The sequence below is a fragment of the Engystomops pustulosus genome, chromosome 10 (genome assembly GCF_040894005.1).
Source record: "Engystomops pustulosus chromosome 10, aEngPut4.maternal, whole genome shotgun sequence".
NCBI lineage: Eukaryota > Metazoa > Chordata > Amphibia > Anura > Leptodactylidae > Engystomops > Engystomops pustulosus.
The window spans coordinates 29149177-29168992 of NC_092420.1; the positions used below are offsets into that span (position 1 = coordinate 29149177).

The following is a 19816-nucleotide window of genomic DNA, read 5'->3' on the forward strand; positions in this document are numbered from 1 at the left end:
AGATGGATTGAGATTTTAACTAACTAATCTGTAGCGACAAATTGTGTGGATTTTTAAAAATGTAGCATCGCAGATTGAGTCAATCCCGGCAATATCCCGAAATGAATGCCTAGGATGTTGCAAAACTGTGAAACATTCACGATAAATTTCCCATAAGAAAAGGCTTTCCAATTTTCAAACCTTAACAAAAACTAAGCAGAATAACAAAATACTACATTTTACTTCTGCAAATCGATTTTTTTTCTCTTCTCCTATCAACAGGATTTCACAAATTCCTTCACTGTCATTGCAACCACTTCATCTCCACTCTTCTGTCGGCATACGTGACCAGCATTAGATCTAGTGCAATATTATTGCTTCTGTTTTAAACCAGATCTAATGACTCCTTATGGTGTCCATCAGTGCTCTGTAAATGGGTTTGTAGTTTTGAAGGGGATGAATACAAGTTTCTATTATTCTTAAATAAATTTAAAAAGCCCAATGCCGCCCCCTTCTTTATTCTCGGAATTCTGAAGCAATAGAAACCCGACACAAAATAAGTAATGAAAAGCCAAACTATAAAATATTCTAAACTGGTGATAAAACAATTGCAGTGCTCAATAAATTAGCAAAACATAGAAATAAATAAAGCTTTTGAGTACAAACAATGAATGTGAAATTATCCAGGCAGGGGGAATGTAAGCAAGAATAAAGACTTGGCTCTGACAGGGACGTTCAGTAATATTGTTTGCTCTGCCTGCTAAGAGAGGCCATCCATCCAGAAAATTGTAAGAGAGCCATTTGTTGTATTTACCTTTCAAATTGTTCCCATTTTCCCCAATTTCAACGAAGAATTTATGAATATTTGCAGAATGCAAATTGATTTTCTCTCCATTTACATCTGCAACTCGTGTTCTCTGTGGTGAAAGTATTAACACCTGAAAAAGACACAAAACATAAGAATGTGAATACAAGATGGATACATGTAATGGCAGGAATTGCCTCACCAAGCGCTCACATACATAAAGATATATGAATACAGTCATGTATATACAGTCACATTTTCTATGCGGAGACTCTACCTGCAGTAAATAGAATAGCTACAATACCATTGTAGTAATTTCTCCAAATAAATAGAGGCAAATCTAAACATAAAGCAGATGGCTAAAAGAATTGGATTATGTGGATCTGTGGCCACATCAGACAGGAGTGTCCACAAGACACTAGAATAAGAAATGTGCTTTCCTGCTGGTGGTGACCACAGATACATCATCATCCAGTTATACTTTCTCTGAATCACGATTATGAAAACCATATTTCAATAGTTACCGTACTTTACGACAAGACCGAAATAGTCATGAAAAATTGCTATACAGTCATTTGTGTAGTTGCTTTACATAACAGTCATTTTGTGTACATGGGATTTTAGCTGGTGACAGGTTCCAATAGCCCCCAATATGTCGATTTTAACAATGCCTATGTCAGCATTCTGAATGATTTCAGCAGTTTATAATAGTTTAATTCACATTACCCGGCTCCCTGCCAGCAGCATGTGGTGAGTCCTGGTGGAGGGGGAAGCTGCAGTCTGTCTATGCTTGTGTCAGTCTCCTCTCCTCCACACTCATCCAGCTCCCTCATGTGCATTAAGCAGGTAGGGGAAAAATAGGAAAAATGCATGAGGAGACCCATCCCCCCTCCTTGGAACTCACAGGCTGTTGGGGACACGGTTAATCAAAACTATTAGAAACTACTGAATTGATTCAGAACACCAACTACAGAGTTTTAAAAATCAGCATCGCATAGGCTATTTAATCTTTTCACCAGCTAAAAATCTAATTCCTGGCGACAGCTTTGCTTTAGGGACCTTGGTGAAAAGATGCTGTACAGTTTATAGTTAACCCATTAGCGATGCTGCAATTATTTAGAATTCTCCCCCATTTACCCTAATGCTAACATTTCTATGTCTTGCCATCAGTAGGACAAGCTGTAATTCTATTTCGGAGAACATATAATGTCAAATATAATAATTGTTTTTCAAGCCAAGTCCCTTTTAGAAAAGCAAAGGCAATGGGTAGGATAACATGGATATCAAAATCATGTTATTTTTAGGTCTACAATTATGTTTACTATTTTTGTTTTGTTGTTGCCGCTTTCAAATGATCCCTTTACTTTATCAGCTGTGCGAGGGCTTGTATTTTGCAGAACAATGATTTTTTTCCCTATGATCACTGCCAGGTATCATAAGAGTTGCAATTAAGTACATTTAAAAAAATGTTTTGTTTATTCCCCCCTTCCAGGAAGGAACACACCACCCTCTAATCACAAGTATACTGTTAGATAAGTGTCTATAAACAAACACAGAGAAAGCATGAATAAATGAATGGTATTGGTATTTGGCAGATTAGGAGGGGGTGGTAGTTATGTAGTGGGCGGCTGGGCTCTATGGCAGTCTATGAACTCCAAAGCAAGTTCCAACTCCATCAGTGAGAGCTGGGCATCAGCTGTATAATACAGCAGGCACCATTCCATGTTGGCATGGACACAGCTTAAACCTGCGCCATCACAGCACTGTTATAGTAAAGCAAAATGCCATCACATACTATTATTACCCAGAGCTGGAAGAGTTTAATGGGAGATGAAAGCATTTACTGTAACAGAACCTGTCAACTTTCCCAACGCATCTGAGGACCTGCCACAACATCTGACAAGTCTTTCTCAGTAAATACATACGTTTTACATAAAAAGAAAAGCCCTTTTCTTGTAACTCCAGGGTTTGTGGTGCTCCTCTATAATTCCCAAATCAAAAACTATATAACAAAAAAAAAACTTCTTCATTGATGACACTAGTAAATTATTATTATAAAAGATTCATTACCTCTCGATACGTTTTTAACAACCCAGGAATTTCATAATACACAGTAACAAGTCCGGGTTCTCTTGCTAAGGCAGCGCCAGACCTTGGATCGACTTGAAGAATTGCACTAGAGGAAGAACTCCATGTCCCAGACTGCCCTGTTAACACACAAAACATTATGCATTTTTAATCACATTTAGAAAAGCACCTTAAAAAAGAAGAAAAACTCCATGTTCAAAATATTTTACAGAAATACTTTTGCAATCTGTGTTCCCATCTAGAGCTCCATTTACAATTCTGCAAGCTTCTGAATGGAAACCTTCCAATCTCTAAAGCTTTCCTCATTACAATGTAATAGGACAGTGATGGTGAACATTGAGAATGAGCGCCCAAACGAAAAAACAAAACCCGAATTTGATGGCCCTTTATAAATTAAGATTATTATTACTATAAGTATTACTTATTTACTGCAAAGGGCCAACTTACTAACTGCTCTACCACAGCTTACAACCGAATTGGCATCTTGATGGTCCCCTGCAAGGCCGCCAAGAAGTTTGAAAGCCTTGGCAAATTTTGCGGGCCCCCGCAGAATGATAATCCGGCCATGTGTGCACAGCAAGTTCCCTGCACCTGGGAAAGGAGGAAGGTTTTTCTGTGACTCACAGCCACCAAAACAAAGTCACACAACCCCCCCCCCCCCCTCGATGGCGCTGCTGGTCCTCTGAACAGGAAGAATGGTGAGGCCCAGAGGAGGAGCTCCAGCGATTATTCAACCCAGTCTCCTTGCTCTTCCTGCAGACAGGATTTTTTGCGGAGGCAAAGACCTGGGTGCCCACAGAGAAGAATCTGAGTGCCATCTGTCACCCAAGTTACAGGTTAGCCATGACTATTCTAGGATTAAAACAGGTTTTAAAAAGAGACAGCAAAAGGGATATGGGTCAGCCTGGCAGCTCCTTCCTCAGCTCAATTTATTAGATCTGTTACTATACTGTTAATTCAGCTCTCCCCGTAGAAGAATGAAAGAAGCTAACCAGCAGCCACTTCTCCCAGCATGGCGATAATACATCTGCATCTAAAATGTGACACACAAATCTAAACATTTTTGCAGAGAGGGTAGCTAGAGCTGGTACTATCTATTCCTGCTGGGAGGACAGTGTCCTTATCCTCCCATCATATGCAAGCTAAAAGTCAATAAATAGACAGTGTGGTACTGTCCATGCAGTTTCATAATACAGGAAGCGTTTACGCCTGAACCAGCAACATCAGGATCCCCAAAGTTACGTGAAGAAAGTGCATAACCTGATTTAAACAGATACTGTACAAGAGACAAGACTGTAGACGAAAACTTGATATATTTATCTTTCATTTTTAGATTAAAGATAAATGACCCCCAATCAGTACTAGGGGATAAGTACAATATCCACAGTTACTACTTTAACCCTTTAAGGACTTTTGTTTTTTCATTTCTATTTTAGATTTTGCCATCTTCTGGCGCTAATAACTTTTTCATACTTTGGTGTAGGAGCTGTGGGTGGTGTCATTTCTTGCAACTTCTGAAGCTTTCAATGCTACCATTTTTCAGGGCTGTACGACCTTCTGATCACTTTGTATAGAATTTTTTGGATTTTTCAAAACGGCAAAAAAACTTTTAAATTTGGGTGCTATTTTTTGTTACAGGGTTAAACTACAGTACAGTATGGCAGTATATGTGCAATTAGCACATAGTAATGAATGGGTTAAATCCAGAAACCTTTTACCTCTAACCAAAACCCACTAATCAAGCAATGTAGCAGACTGTGCATACAGGCCTACTGTGGTTTGGGAGGTGTGAATTCTGACCACACTTCCTATAAGAAAACATTCTTCAACAGACACATTGAAGCACAGCAGCTTATTTTATGCTGCTTAAGTGGGGGGAAAATACCATCACATCCAGCTGCTGAACTGTGATTTTGGTCAAGACCTGTAGTTGTTATTGAAACCGCAAAGACCAAAATGGGAAATAAATAAAAAAAAACGGCAAAGGAAAGTGGAGGAGTTTTCACTTTCATCTTCCAAAGGGTCTCTTGAGAAATAAGAGGTGAAATACGAATTTTTCAGCCGAAACAATAATGAAGATTTATCAAAACGAGTGCAAGAATAGAGAGGAGAACTTGGAAAACTTCTCAGCATTGGCACATTATGTTCCCTGGCTGCTTACACAACTTTTCTGGCTGCTACATATTTATCATTACTGTATCAAAAAGGCAAGTGCAATATATTTTCTTAGCCCTGTTCACATGGAGCATAATATGCTTCACCAGCTTGCAGTTACATCTTTTGAATTCTGCACCATGTATTGTGGAGCCTGAACTTTCCAAGTGTATTTCATTATAGATTGTACTGTAAGCCAGAATTCTCAAAGTCTGAATACAGATAGACCTAGTTTTACACCAGGGAAAAGTGCAGTGCACTGCAGCACTGAAAAACTAGAAGTGAGAGGAGAGAAAGTCTTATGCGTATTTACACGCAAGAGACATTTTTTATAAGGAGCAAAAACTGCCTGTGCAATCTCTTTGCTGCTTTAAATGGGACCTCTGCTCATGCAGGTGCTCCTTTCAGTGTCTGCATTGCTCCATCTACATGCAAGCCATGTACCTAGTAGTAGCAGTGCATGGACGATGCTGCAATAGCTGGTGCTGCCATTATGGAGTAGACAGAATGCATGTAGATAGAGAAAAGGAAAAGTGTAGTCAATTGTTTTAAACCCCCGACAACTAGGAATTACTCTTTAACATACAGGCAATTCCCTACATAAGAACACCTGACTTGCAGACGACCACTAGTTACAAACGGACCTCTGGATTTTGGTAATTTACTGTACTTTAGCCCTAGGCTATAATAAACAGCTATAACAGTTATCACAGGTGTCTGCAATGAAGCTTTATTGTTAATCCTGGTTCTGATGACAATCCAACATTTTTAAAATCCAATTGTTACAGAGACCCAAAAACTTTTTGACTGGGGTTACAATTATAAAGTATACAGTTCCGACTTACATACAAATTCAACTTAAGAACAAACCTACAGAACCTATCTTGCACATAACCCGGGGACTGCCTGTATATTTCAAAGTTTGTTATTCCCACTTAATATTGATTTGCGTAAATTGGTTTCATGACTGAAGCCACAAGTTAACCTAGAAACTCCATGTATTATTAAAAGGGATAAGTATAAGAAAGGGGAGGGAAGACGTTATCTCTAGGGGAAATCGCCTGACGGGCAAGTCACTTCACAGCCGCTTTGTCAGTGGTTAATACGACACAAGTGACAAGGGAGCAGAAGTAGGGCTTGCTAGGGGGTGGAATAAAATGAATACATCAAGAGATGAGGCTCTAAAAAGATTAGGTTATGCTATATCATCAACACTACCCACTAATGAAAACCTAAAATACTGATTTTGGTCTGGAATTATTGTCTTTAATGATTTTCTGCATATAGGAATAAGTTTATAAGCAAAATAAAGCAAAGCAATTGATTTTCAAAAATTGCTAAACTTTTATTTACATTATATTTGCCTACGGTTTATATAATAAGATACATAGTAAATAATAGTTTCTTACCTTCCTGGCTAGTTATTGGACATGCAAAACATATGATATCACCAACCACTGCTTGTTCCTTCACAGCAGGATCAATGCTTTGCTCGACGGGTATAGGAACATAGTCTGAAATTCCAGGATTCTCTGTATCCCATACCCTGAATATAGTAAAACCAACATTGACTGCCCTCATGATAAAGCTGTCATTTCCGGGTCCTTTCACAATCTGGACAAAATCATCCCTGAAACCCAAGAACAAAAAGAAATAAAAATAATAAATAATACATAATATATTATCAAAATGTCATACAACTAGCGTGATAGACCTGTATGTCACAACAGTGCCATCATGTGGCTACAAAATGCATTACTAATCTAATATTTACATATTTGTGAATGAGCTTCTACAAACTGGAATAGAGGAGATAAAATAGTCATCACGAGCGGCTGAGTCCTTTACATGTATACAATTCCATTACTTTCCAGTAATCCCATCCCATGTATGCAGTCTCCGCAGCACATCCACTACAATTTAGGTTAAGTGCCCCCTTTAAATTTTAACCTTGCAACAACTATTTTATTTATTTACTATTTTAGTAGATTAATGCAGTTTTAGATAAAGGCTCCTTATTTATTTATTTTCAATTTAGAAAATGTACGTTACACGACATTATGATTTTTGGATACAAGATATTTGTCAATGAGACGACAAACCTGTTAATTGCGAAGTTGAGAATAGAATTCTGCGCGTGGAAGATCTCTCCTGTGTTGTCATGGAAACGGGCTGAGAAACGCAACGTAGCTCCGAGAGGGATTGCAGACAATAAATGACCGCTTCCAGTGTGTATGGCTGGGCTAGTCACAATGCGCATGTAGGAAATTGGGGAAACCTGTGATTTAAAAAAAAAAAAAACAAACAAACAAAACAAAAATAAAAAATAAAAAAAAAATAGGGCATTGTCACTAAATCCGGAAGAAGTCAGTTTTACATTTATGGTGAAAGGTCAATCATCTCAGCAAGGATTCACGACGGAAAACCTGAAGGCACCACTTAGCTCCTCAACTAACTGTGTTGCTCTAGTAGAGTTGTAATAATCATCTAAAAGCTCTACAAACATCAATGTTCTACTACACATTACCAGTAATAAGGCATTAACAATACATTCCGTTTACTTATTTTTATATGTCCGATTCATATCTATCAGTAATGAGAAAGCTCTCACTGAGCCCAGTCCTTTCACCCTACTAAGAGCTTATACATGCAGGAAATGGGTTGAGGCTTCTCTTACAGAGAATGTATCAGTTGCTAAATGGAAATTAGAATAGTATAAAGAATTCCGGGTTCTATGAAAACTTCAGTGGGGGTAATGGGGTGGATGCATTAAAACGATTATATTGTACCTTTCATTAGCATGTGCTGTGTGACTAGGCAGTCGTCCCCTGGGAGTGGCTGGAAAGAAGCAGTTTCCCCCCCCACCCTTGGGAAACCACTGCTCCATGTGTCCTTTTCAAATGTATGAATAACTCCCCACACTCGGGATTGGCTGTAGAGGAGCAGGGGGCGTCGCTAAGCCAAGTGATGGGCGTTTTTATATATTTGAAAATGACACATGGAGGAGCGGTTTCCCAAAGGTGGGGGGGAAACTACTCCTTTCCAGCCACTCCCAGTGGACGAGTGCCTAGTCACACAGCAGCTGCTAATGAAAGGTACAATATAACATATGTTTTTTTCTGTAAAACCTATTTTTTTTTTTATACAAAAACACTTTGGCAGTGTATGTACTATGCTCTGTGGGGACTGGGGGAGTGCTAAAAATGGGTCTCCTGGTGACAGGTTCCCTTTAATATAACACCAGAAGCATGTTTCCAGCTCCTATAAAACCAAAAGCTAGCAGCCCTGCAGCCTATAAACTTGACTCATCTCCAGTAAAATAAGACTCTTTTCTGCTCATTTGCACAGAAGTTTGGAGAAGATTTTCTCCAGATAAACGGGTAAGATTTCACATATGTCATACATTACCTGAGAGTGCTAGTAGTTTAATTAAGTAAAATCTGCTTACAGATTTTCTTGAAATGCTAAAATTCCCATAGTTGAAACCCAAGCAACGCCCCTAGAGTTTTATTATTCCCCCCCCCCCCCAAAAAAAAAAAATACACTAAGGGGGATTTACTAGAACTTTTCAAATGTTATGAATATTTTACATAAGCTCTAGATTTTACAGTTTCTATATTATATCCGATCAGGAAAGAAGATTCATATAAAACACATCTAAGCCCCTTCACTAGAACAGATCCACCTACGCCTTGTCCCACAACTCTCGGGACAAGTGACATTGAATTTGACACAACTTTAATCCAGACTGGCAATGCTATGGGCTTTTAATGAACCTACAGGGCTTATTCAGCTCCAGCTCTATTGTTGCAAGGTAAATCAATCAAAGCTACAGCCCCGGCCATAAATAATAGTCTCAGCATGGGATTTTAGAGTGAGCCAAGAAACTAATACAATTTCGGCAATAACTTATGTCCCCTTTCAGCAGTTATATACAAGCACCGCCATACACCTTTATATTAAGCTGCTAACACTGGATGTGTGAAGAATCTTTGATGTAAGTCACAAATATGGCTGCTAAAAAATCTGAAAGCTATAGTTTTATATTCGAGATGGGATAAGTAAGCGGGAAATTACCTTAACCGAAACAATAATGGTTTGGTTGATTCCAAAGGGTTCCTGAGAATTGATTTCTATTGTAGATAAACCAGTCAGAGAGCCGGTGGTCAGTAGCCCATTGCTGTCCACATGTACCACGGGTGATTTGTTTCTCCCATCCACTATCCGGTAATTAACAATAGTAGCTTGGTCCCTGTACAAGTAATAAAAATGAAATGCTGGATTCATGAGGAAAAAAATATATTTATTATAGGCCACATTCTTTTTATTATTTGCATTTCTATCTTATGAGCATTTAGATACCAAATTTTAAGCAAACTTTAAAATTTTCAATTTTTTTTTTCCATAGCTGCAATAGTTGAAAACGAATATTTTTTCCAATATACATTCATGAGTCTGCATATCATGCTACAGTGCAGTGCACATCACCACCCTGTAACTACAGTTTAATAGAGAATCTAGCATCACCCATAAGCCTGCTCTATACACCCTTTCTCTTCTTTCTCTTTAGGTTTTGACAAAGCTACAGTTAGGTCAGTGAGGAGTAGAGGGGAGGGTCAGCACACCAGATACACAGGGAAGCCCCTCTGGCCTCAGTTCCCTTAGCTGATGTCTGAGGCACTGTACCTAAATTACAGCCATTTTTCCGATATGCAAATGAGTATAGATGAGTCAACTTCCGAATAAAAGAGTAATGTTTTCTCCAGGCTACCAGTGAACTATGCGTTCTTCTTTTAATGGACAGCTCAGGGTCTCTTCAAATCTCTGCCTTTCCCTCTTCGTCTACTTTCCAGAATGCTGTCTCTCTCAGTGCATATTGAATTTAGCAGTGATCACTATGTGGGGAACAGTAGGTCTTCTCACCATTTCACCCTTCCCCCCTACCCCTGGTGATGGGTGGGGTCAAATGGTGCTGGGCTCAGTCAATCATCAGGGGGTGGAGACAACATAGGCAGGAAAAGTTGGGGACACGATTTTACAGGTGAGACACCTGCACTGCACTTTTCAACAAAGGCACAGGGGTGGGGCAAGTAAGGTTCATTGTGCCCATTCTTGAGGACAGGTTCCCTTTAAGTAAGACTCATATTTGTACAAGGATGGATCTCCGGCTAAAAAGAAGCCAGCAGCATGATATAGGCATCAATGAAATTGCGGTCAAGGTCTCTGTAGCTGTGCCAAAACTATTGTGGGCAAGGTAACTGCGGAGTAGCGCTTTAATTTTAAAAATGTTTAAAAAGTGGCAAATTGGATAATAGGATGTTTTTCACATTGCCTTATTGGGAAATTGTATATTTTAATAGAATGGGCATTTTTTGGACAAGGGCGTTACAAACAAGTTCATGACTTTAGAAAGCGGTAGAAAGTGCTGTATGACAGCCACAGGAGCCTCCACCGTTTAGGGGCCCCCAGTCTGATTTGAGTCTGAAGTGCCTCCATTGGTGACGGCAGACACGTTCTCTGTGAAAAGAGTGCAGCCTGTGACACATCCACATATTAGGATGTACATTTTCATCATAACGCCATTAAAAGGAGAGTTCCCATTTAAGCAAATAAATATTACCGTTTGTATAATGAGACGTTACACAATTTTCCAATAGACTTTGAGCATCAATTTCTCACTATTGTATAGATCTCTGCTTGCTGTTAAGCTATAGAAACCCTGGCTGGCTCACTGCAGATGCCACTTCCATTTATTCTTTTCTGCATTATGCTGGGTAGGCCACTACACTACAGACAGTGTTCCGCTTCATTATTAGACTTAACTTGAAAAACCGCTTTACATTTTTATTTGTAGGGGGGAAAAAACCCCTAAACATTTATATTCTTTATTTTCTATGGTAATCGTTTTTTTAAATAGGCTCCAGGGTTTGGAAACATACCTGTTTGTTTGCAGCCTCAGGTTGGAATTTGGAGACATAAGAATCTGCTCAGCTTCTATATTGGGGTTTATTAAATGCAATCGTTCAAACACCTAGAAAGGAAAGGTGAAAATACAAGTGTTACCAAAAAATAAAAAAAATAAATACTCAGACCAGAGAGAACAAACAGGAGGGATATCCAAGATAACAGAACACAAAATTAGAAATTACACAAACCCACAGTAAATAATTCTATCCACGTCACATAATTACAAATTTCATTACATTGGTAACGGGAGATGACATACAGTAATAAATGCATTTACCTGAATCTGAATCTCATCTGACAATTCCAGAGCTTGGCCTAAGAACTGATTTGCTGAAGCATCTGTTACTCGTACAGTTACCCGCAGCCCAGTTTTTCCTTTCATTGTGGCATAAACATTCATAGCAAAGTTGTATCGTTGTGGAAGATTAAGAGACGCCTGGCAAGAGAATGACAGAGCAGAACAATTTTGTATTGTCAAATATTAGATGCCTGGAGTGTAGAGAACAATACAATTGAAAACGCTGGAGGCTAGAGAACTAGCGGTCTGGGCTTTCAAACCTTCATACCAGATGTGGTACCATCATAGTAAGCACATGGCCCTAGCATAGGTAAATTGTTGTAAAACATTAAAGGGGTTGTCCAAACAAATTTGGAATATGCATACATATACACACACACACATATATACATATATACATACATACATACATATACAGGCAGTCCCCGGGTTACGTACAAGATAGGGTCTGGAGGTTTGTTCTTAAGTTGAATTTGTATGTAAGTCGAAACTGTATATTTTAGAATTGTAGATCCAGACAAAAAAAATTTTGGCCCGAGTGACAATTGGAGTTTAAACATTTTTTGCTGTAATGGGACCAAGGATTATCAATAAAACTTCATTACCGACACTTTACAGCTGATTATTGCACTCTGGGACTATGGTAGAGCATTCAGAAAGCTTCACCAGAGGTCAGAGGGGTCGGTCTGTAACTATGGGTTGTCTGTAAGTCGGGTGTCCTTAAGTAGAGGACCATATACATATACATATATAAATACATACATATATATATATATATATATATATATACACACACACACACACACATACATACATACACTACATTTTATAGATCTGATAGTATTTGATGACTAGCGAACAATTTCAAGAAATTGGATCTGAAAGTTTTCAAACTTTACTTCATAGAGACCCTTCCACTGCAGTATATTCAAGCATATGCCAACACATCCTCATCCTTACCTCATCGTGTCTGCTCTTCACTTCTATAAAATCCCGTTTTATCACAGACCAATGGAAAGTGAGACCAGGAACAGCATTGCCAAATGTAAATGGAGTTTGGCTACTAGAGATTCCCATTACATAAACTGGCATCTGTAAAAAAAAAAAAAAAAAAAAAATTATATATATATATCACACATTTTCATACCATATAAAGTACATCTGTAGATATAGATTTGTCATATGTAAATGGTTAAATCTGTACTTTTAACCAAAATATCGGTAACCATTGGTTATAGTTATTAAACTAAGCCGCAATTAAACCGTCAAGAAGGAAAGCAGCTTCTATGTATCTTTTTTTCCTGCCACTTCAGACAGATAACAAGGCTTTACAGGACAGAAAGCTGACTTACACAAACCGCTTAAATAAGGAAGAAAAGCAGAGGAAAAAGGAGAACACAAACAGATTTGTTTAATACAGTATATTACAAAGTTTATTATTATTCCTTTGCACTATTCATATATGCAATATATTGTTCGTTACACTTGAGACATGTAAATCTCCCCACCACAGCCGTGTCAGAAACTTTTCTGGTTTGCACGCTACCTTGGGCATGTTTGTGCCTCATATTATATTGTCTCCCCCAGTTTTCCTATAGCTGAAATCACTGCCAGGTCACACCTGGTCTAATACAACTTTATCAACAATATTATTCACTGTATACAGCTGTACAGGGAAAATGCACATAGTGGCGCAGGACAGTATCATTTATTACATATTCTACTAATTTTGCGTTATGATTTCCGTTATGTACATCATTCTTTAATGGTCTCTCTACTCACCTGTGTGCCACTTTTCATTCTAGTAACTGGGGCATGAATCCGAACACCTTTCAGCTGAATTACCTCAACATGTACTTTATCCTAAGAGAAGAAGAGTAAAATATATTACCTTACTTACAGAAAATGAATGCATATATGCAGTAATATCATGTGCACATGAATTCTTATTACAATAACACAATCAATTCCTCAAAAAAAAACCCAAAAAAAAACCAAAAAAAAAAAAAACAACACTTACCTCAGAAACTATTATCACTTTTCCAGATTCTGCATCAACAGCTTGAATGACGCCGGTCACTGTGACGTTTCCAACTTTTGCCCCTTTTACCAACCCATTACTGCTTACTGAAGCAATGTTATCATCGGTGATCGAGAAGACAATGTTGGACTGAGGCTGTGGACCTCCTTCAGATGTTATCTAAAAAAATATATATATACATAATATATAATAATAATAATAATAATAATATAAAGCAGATTATTTAATACATTTCATATATCTTTAAGACGTTCCATAAAATGACCACACCCCAAAATATTCACCTGAGTCGTAGCCCCAATAAGAAGTATAATTCGCCTGGGCAGAAGTCGGAATGGAGGGAATACCTGAGACAAAAGGGGAGACTCAATATAGTAAAAAGTATTTGCAGAAATCTACAGTGCAAGTATACAATAAGCCAATAAACACATAAGAAAAGACAACCAAATAATTTATAATCCACTCCAAAATATTTAGTCCTCTGGAGATGGCAAAGCACTGTCCTTCATAACCGAGTGCTCGTCCTGCAAAGCCCATCTATTAGTTCTGTGGATTTATTGCTTGTTATTCCCTAACCTATGGATGGGGGGGATAACTAAAATAGTTGCCACAACCCCTTTAACGACTGCCATATGCCCTATTTGCACATGCCCTGTGCAGATAGCATGTTTATACACGTGAAAGTGTCAAACTTTAAAACAGTCATATCGTCTAATCTAGCGTTTTATATAATGATTGCGTTTCTAGGTGAAACAGCACTGGAGACATTCACTATTAAAGTTTCATTTAAAAAAAAATGTGATTTTTAAATACAGATCTCAATTCCCAACCAAGTTGAACAGCGGATGTCTCAGTTTTACCTAGAAACACAATCCTGATAAGATATTAACTGGGAGATTATCATCCAAAGGGGTTTTCCCACAAAAGTTAAGACCTAACTTGCTGATTAGTGACATCTTTTATCTCAATTTATTATATTATGTCATATATTACTGTATACATATTTTTAACACAGAAATATTGGCCAAATGAAAGGTCAGTACAGAATACACAATCAATACTTGGTCGGGGCTCCATTTGTTTGAATGACTGCATCACTGTTGCATGGCATGGAGGGATCAGCAGATGGCGCTGCAGAGGTGTTATGGCATGGAGGGATCAGCAGATGGCGCTGCAGAGGTGTTATGGCATGGAGGGATCAGCAGATGGCGCTGCAGAGGTGTTATGGCATGGAGGGATCAGCAGATGGCGCTGCAGAGGTGTTATGGCATGGAGGGATCAGCAGATGGCGCTGCAGAGGTGTTATGGCATGGAGGGATCAGCAGATGGCGCTGCAGAGGTGTTATGGCATGGAGGGATCAGCAGATGGCGCTGCAGAGGTGTTATGGCATGGAGGGATCAGCAGATGGCGCTGCAGAGGTGTTATGGCATGGAGGGATCAGCAGATGGCGCTGCAGAGGTGTTATGGCATGGAGGGATCAGCAGATGGCGCTGCAGAGGTGTTATGGCATGGAGGGATCAGCAGATGGCGCTGCAGAGGTGTTATGGCATGGAGGGATCAGCAGATGGCGCTGCAGAGGTGTTATGGCATGGAGGGATCAGCAGATGGCGCTGCAGAGGTGTTATGGCATGGAGGGATCAGCAGATGGCGCTGCAGAGGTGTTATGGCATGGAGGGATCAGCAGATGGCGCTGCAGAGGTGTTATGGCATGGAGGGATCAGCAGATGGCGCTGCAGAGGTGTTATGGCATGGAGGGATCAGCAGATGGCGCTGCAGAGGTGTTATGGCATGGAGGGATCAGCAGATGGCGCTGCAGAGGTGTTATGGCATGGAGGGATCAGCAGATGGCGCTGCAGAGGTGTTATGGCATGGAGGGATCAGCAGATGGCGCTGCAGAGGTGTTATGGCATGGAGGGATCAGCAGATGGCGCTGCAGAGGTGTTATGGCATGGAGGGATCAGCAGATGGCGCTGCAGAGGTGTTATGGGAAGCCCAGGTTTTGTGATGGTAGCCTACAGCATTGTTGGGTCTTGTGTCTCATATTCCTCTTGACCATATCCCATAGATTCTCTATGGGGTTGAGGTCAAGTGAGTTTGCTGGCCAATCACTCACACCAATACTGTTGTTATTACACCAGGTATTGGTTCTGGCACTTCTGGCAGTGTGGGCAGGTGCCAACTACTGTTTGAAAATGAAAATTCCATCTCCAAAAAGCTTGTCGGCAAAGGGAAGCCTGAAGCACTCTAAAATTTCCTGGTAGACGGTTGTGGTGACTTTGGTCTTTAAAAAAGAACAGTGGACCTAACCCAGCAGATGACATGGAGCCCCAAACCGTCACTGATTGTGGAAACTTCACATTAGACCTCAAGCAGCTTGGATTGTGCCTCTCCAGACTCTGGGACCTTGATTTCCAAATGAAATTTAATTTAATCTCAAAACACCTTGGACCAGTGAGCAACAGTCCAGTTCTTTTCTCCTTGGCCCAGATAAGACACGCCTGGCGTTGTCTAATTGGGAGTGGATGACACATGGAAGGTGACACTTATAGGCCATGTCCTGGATACATCTCTGTGTGATGGCTCTTGAAGCACACCGAAACCACACAGATGCAGTCAGTCATTTATGCAAAAGGAGCAATTGAACCGCTTATTAAAAAAAGTTAAAGGGAAAAAATGACAAAAGACAAAATTTATTTTCCCAGTTAGTTTGCCACTTCTTGAAAAAAATAAAAATATTTATGATATGACTTATACAAGTTGAAATCTACTATCAAAATCAAGGGACACTTACTTCAGGCAACCTGACTGTGGTAATCCTTTTATAAACATGTAAAATATAATTTTATATCAGATTTTTTATCTATGTAAATATTCCAAAGGATGATCTTAAAAGTTTATTAAAATAATAATGCACATCACTGCAAAGCCCAATCCATATGAGACATTTCATGTTGTTAAAGGGTGATTGAAGTCCACAAGGTATTTACTGGCTCAGACATGCCAGGAGAGGCAACAGGTCTTCTTTATTTAAAGGAAACCTACCACCAAGGACCTACCCATTAAGGTAGATCCGCTGGTAGGTGCCTCTAATGTATGTAAGGATAGCCCTTTTTAGGGCTAATCCTTTAGTCCCCTTTACCTTATTAATCTTTAATTGTGATAATAGGCTATATGCTAATTTACCAAAATGGCTACTGGGGTGTGGAGTAGCTGGAGCTATAGCTACATGGCGCGGCTACTCCACGCCCCAGTAGCCTCCTTGATCCTCCTACCCAGATACATTCAGCGCGCAGTTGCAAGGAGCTGCGCACCCTCGTCCGCAAATTCAGCATTCATGTGCAGAACGCAAGCTACGTGGTCTTGGGTCCAAACCCGTAGCTGCGCACTGAAGATATCTGGGTAGCATGATCAAGGAGGCTACTGGGGCGTGGAGTAGCCGTGCCATGTAGCTACAGCTCCAGCTACTCCACGCCCCAGTAGCCTCTTTGGTAAATTAGCATTTTACCACAATTAAATTAAGGTCTATCCTTACATACATTAGAGGCACCTACCACAGGTTTTACCTTATTAGGTAGATCAGTAGTAGAAGGTTTCCTTTAAAGTGTTTGTCCGGAGGATGAAAAACCATGGATGCCTTCTTCAAAATACAGTGGGACACACCTTACCAAGGTTTATGCAATATTGCAGATTAGTTGCAATACCAAGCACTGCTCATGGCAAGTTGAGGCACTGTTTTTTGGAAGAAAGCCGCCAAGATTTTTGACCTCAGGACAACCCCTTTAAGAAACTTTTCAATTTTAAAAGTAGAGAACACCAAGAAAGATGAGATTATATGTTACCTCTAAGGATTTCGGTGAAGAGTCTATTTTGTTGGCAGCTTTGTTAAAAACAGAAGCGGTGAGGCTGGTTTGTCCAATGGCCAGACCGTGTACAGCAAAGACTGCAGTATGTTCATCCACTCTTTCATTCAGGGCTCTGCAATGGATAAAGCCTTGTAAATACACAATAGAAAGCTCCAATATTAGTTGCATTGATACAGTAGACATTTCTAGAACAGACTCACTTGATCGACACAATTTGTGAGGATGAACCCAGCTCCAAGTTCATATAGGCAAAATACTTAGCAGGAAAAGGCTTCTGAAAGGAGTCCAGGACTCTCACATAGGCTTTAACAGTCGTCCCAATTTCTACCTGTAGTGGTTGAAGAAACTTAGTTATGAGATTGGTAAAACACAGGTCTGTTAGGTTTTTAAAATTAACCCCTTATCTCTGCAGCCGTTTTCCACGTTAATGTCCAGGCCATTTTTCATCAATGCCTCCTACAAGGTATAACTTTTTTTTTATTTTTATATCAATTCTGCTTTATGGGGACTTGTTTTTTTTTTTTTTTTGGGGGGGGGGGCAAAATGTAATTTATAATAAAACAAACAATGTAAGGGCTTAGTTTTTGTGATAGACCTGTTGATTTTATTTACACACACTTGTGGTTCATATACATTTTTCATCGTGATTAATAAAGTTTTGTGTGTGTTTATGATGAATGAATAAAAATCTCAAGTTGGGTATCATTTTTTGTTTATTTTTTAAACTTTTTGTTAGACAGGATAAAGGCTATTATAGTTTTGTAGCCTGGGTTGTTATGGGTGTGAAGGTACAAAATGTGTGTTGTTTGACTTGCAATTTGGGTTTGCTTTGGTGTTTTTTCTTGCAACTTTTAATGTATTTAATAAAAGATGTAAAAAAATATATATACAGGTGGTCCCCTACTTAAGGACACCCGACTTACAGACAACCCATAGTTACAGACAGACCCCTCTGACCTCTGATGAAGCTCTCTGAATGCTTTACTATAGTCCCAGACTGCAATAATCAGCTGTAAGGTGTATGTAATGAAGCTTTATTGATAATCCTTGGTCCCATTACAGCAAAAAATGTTTAAACTCCAATTGTCACTGTGGGCAAAAAATTTTTTTTCTGGATCTACAATTATAAAATATACAGTTTCGACTTACATACAAATTCAACTTAAGAACAAACCTCCGGACCCTATCTTGTACATAACCCGGGGACTGCCTGTACAATGTTGTCCCACAAGGGGACACACATGATTTGTCACGAGTCTATTTTAAATAGGAGGGAGATGGGCTTTTTTTTTTTAATGTGAAATAAATGCATGATGGAGCCAGTGAGGGGAAACCACTCCTCACTGGTCACTCCCATGGGACACTGCTCTGTAGAGGGAAAGGAAAACTTTCATCTAACTTTTTTTTATTGGAAAAAAGCCAGTTTTATTATAAAAACACTTTATATGTGTCCCAAATCTGTATGGGGACATGGAGGGGGGTGGGTAGCAGATGGAGCTTACTCCCTCTGCACCTATTTAGACACCACAGTCCATGTTTGACCACAGTGTCTAAAAGATTTAACACCCATGACCTGCGCTTTTCAAATCAGGGGCCGTGATAACAGAGCACAGCCCCGGCAGCCGCTGAACACCAGCTGATACGGCGCCATAGAAAGGTGTTGAATTGGAAGAACCACCCTTAATGACTGCCGTAAAAAGCCAACATGGCACTCAAAGGGATTACATATATTTCTGACAGCAGCTTTTTGAAGGAAACATTCACATAAAGTAAAATTCTGTTTATCAGAAATTACATATAGCTACAAGCCAAGCGCCCATGTAATGAATGCTAATAAATAACATTACCTTGTCCACCACCCTCACATCCACCTGAAGAATATCCGATATGTGAACGCCAACGGTGGCTGGCGCAGGAAACGCCAGACACAGATCGTAAACCATAACCGTCAGTGTTCCTGGACGCAAGGGATAAACCTAAGAGGGATATTACATTGCAAGTAAGCACGGGTCTAAAAGTCATATCCATTTACAAAAGACAATTACAGCCTACCTGCACATGAGAATCCTGCCATAAAATTATATTGATTTAGTGCATTTAATAACACAAATATAATAACACAGATACTGGCCTAGTATTTTTTACTTAGGCAAGACAACTGGCAATTACAAAACAAGAAATGGCTAAAACAAAAACAGTGCTTCCCCAAAACTTTTTCTTCTTAAATCTTGTCACCGGGGGCTGATACTTCCACATTTGTGAGTTACTCACTACTTAAGTAATTAAACATTTCCATTCAAACATTGGAAAACTACACTTTTGGCTTTGCGAATATGTGTATACACAAATATGAACAACATCTAGTCTTTCGGTCTTCAAAGTTGCAAAGGAGCGATTATACCGAGCCCCAATTTTAAGGGAATGAGATGCAAATGGGAAGTGAAATACATGTGACTCACCGTTACAATTCCTTTTGATTCTTGGAAAACAGTGTTAATGATATTGGGAACACTGCTGTTGATGAAAAAATATCCTGATCCCTCTAAGATTGTGAATTCAGCCTGAAACAATGAGCCATGATTAATGTGCAGGAAACATGACCTTTAACATAAAAGAAACT

At 39.4% G+C, this 19816-nt stretch overlaps 1 protein-coding gene across 1 annotated transcript in view; it reads right to left on the minus strand.

Moving 5' to 3' along the window:
• NUP210 (nucleoporin 210) overlaps positions 1–19816 on the minus strand; it is a 57600-nt gene that overhangs the window by 11884 nt on the left and 25900 nt on the right. Inside the window, exons 20-34 of the mRNA XM_072128135.1 lie at positions 19656–19757; positions 19044–19172; positions 17397–17524; positions 17173–17308; positions 13617–13679; positions 13312–13491; positions 13074–13154; positions 12252–12383; positions 11271–11429; positions 10966–11057; positions 9104–9278; positions 7129–7304; positions 6436–6656; positions 2855–2991; positions 794–917 (exon numbers count right to left, since the gene is read on the minus strand). Of these exons, the coding sequence (XP_071984236.1) occupies positions 794–917; positions 2855–2991; positions 6436–6656; positions 7129–7304; positions 9104–9278; positions 10966–11057; positions 11271–11429; positions 12252–12383; positions 13074–13154; positions 13312–13491; positions 13617–13679; positions 17173–17308; positions 17397–17524; positions 19044–19172; positions 19656–19757 (2035 nt within the window). The remainder of the gene's footprint in view (positions 1–793; positions 918–2854; positions 2992–6435; positions 6657–7128; positions 7305–9103; positions 9279–10965; positions 11058–11270; positions 11430–12251; positions 12384–13073; positions 13155–13311; positions 13492–13616; positions 13680–17172; positions 17309–17396; positions 17525–19043; positions 19173–19655; positions 19758–19816) is intronic.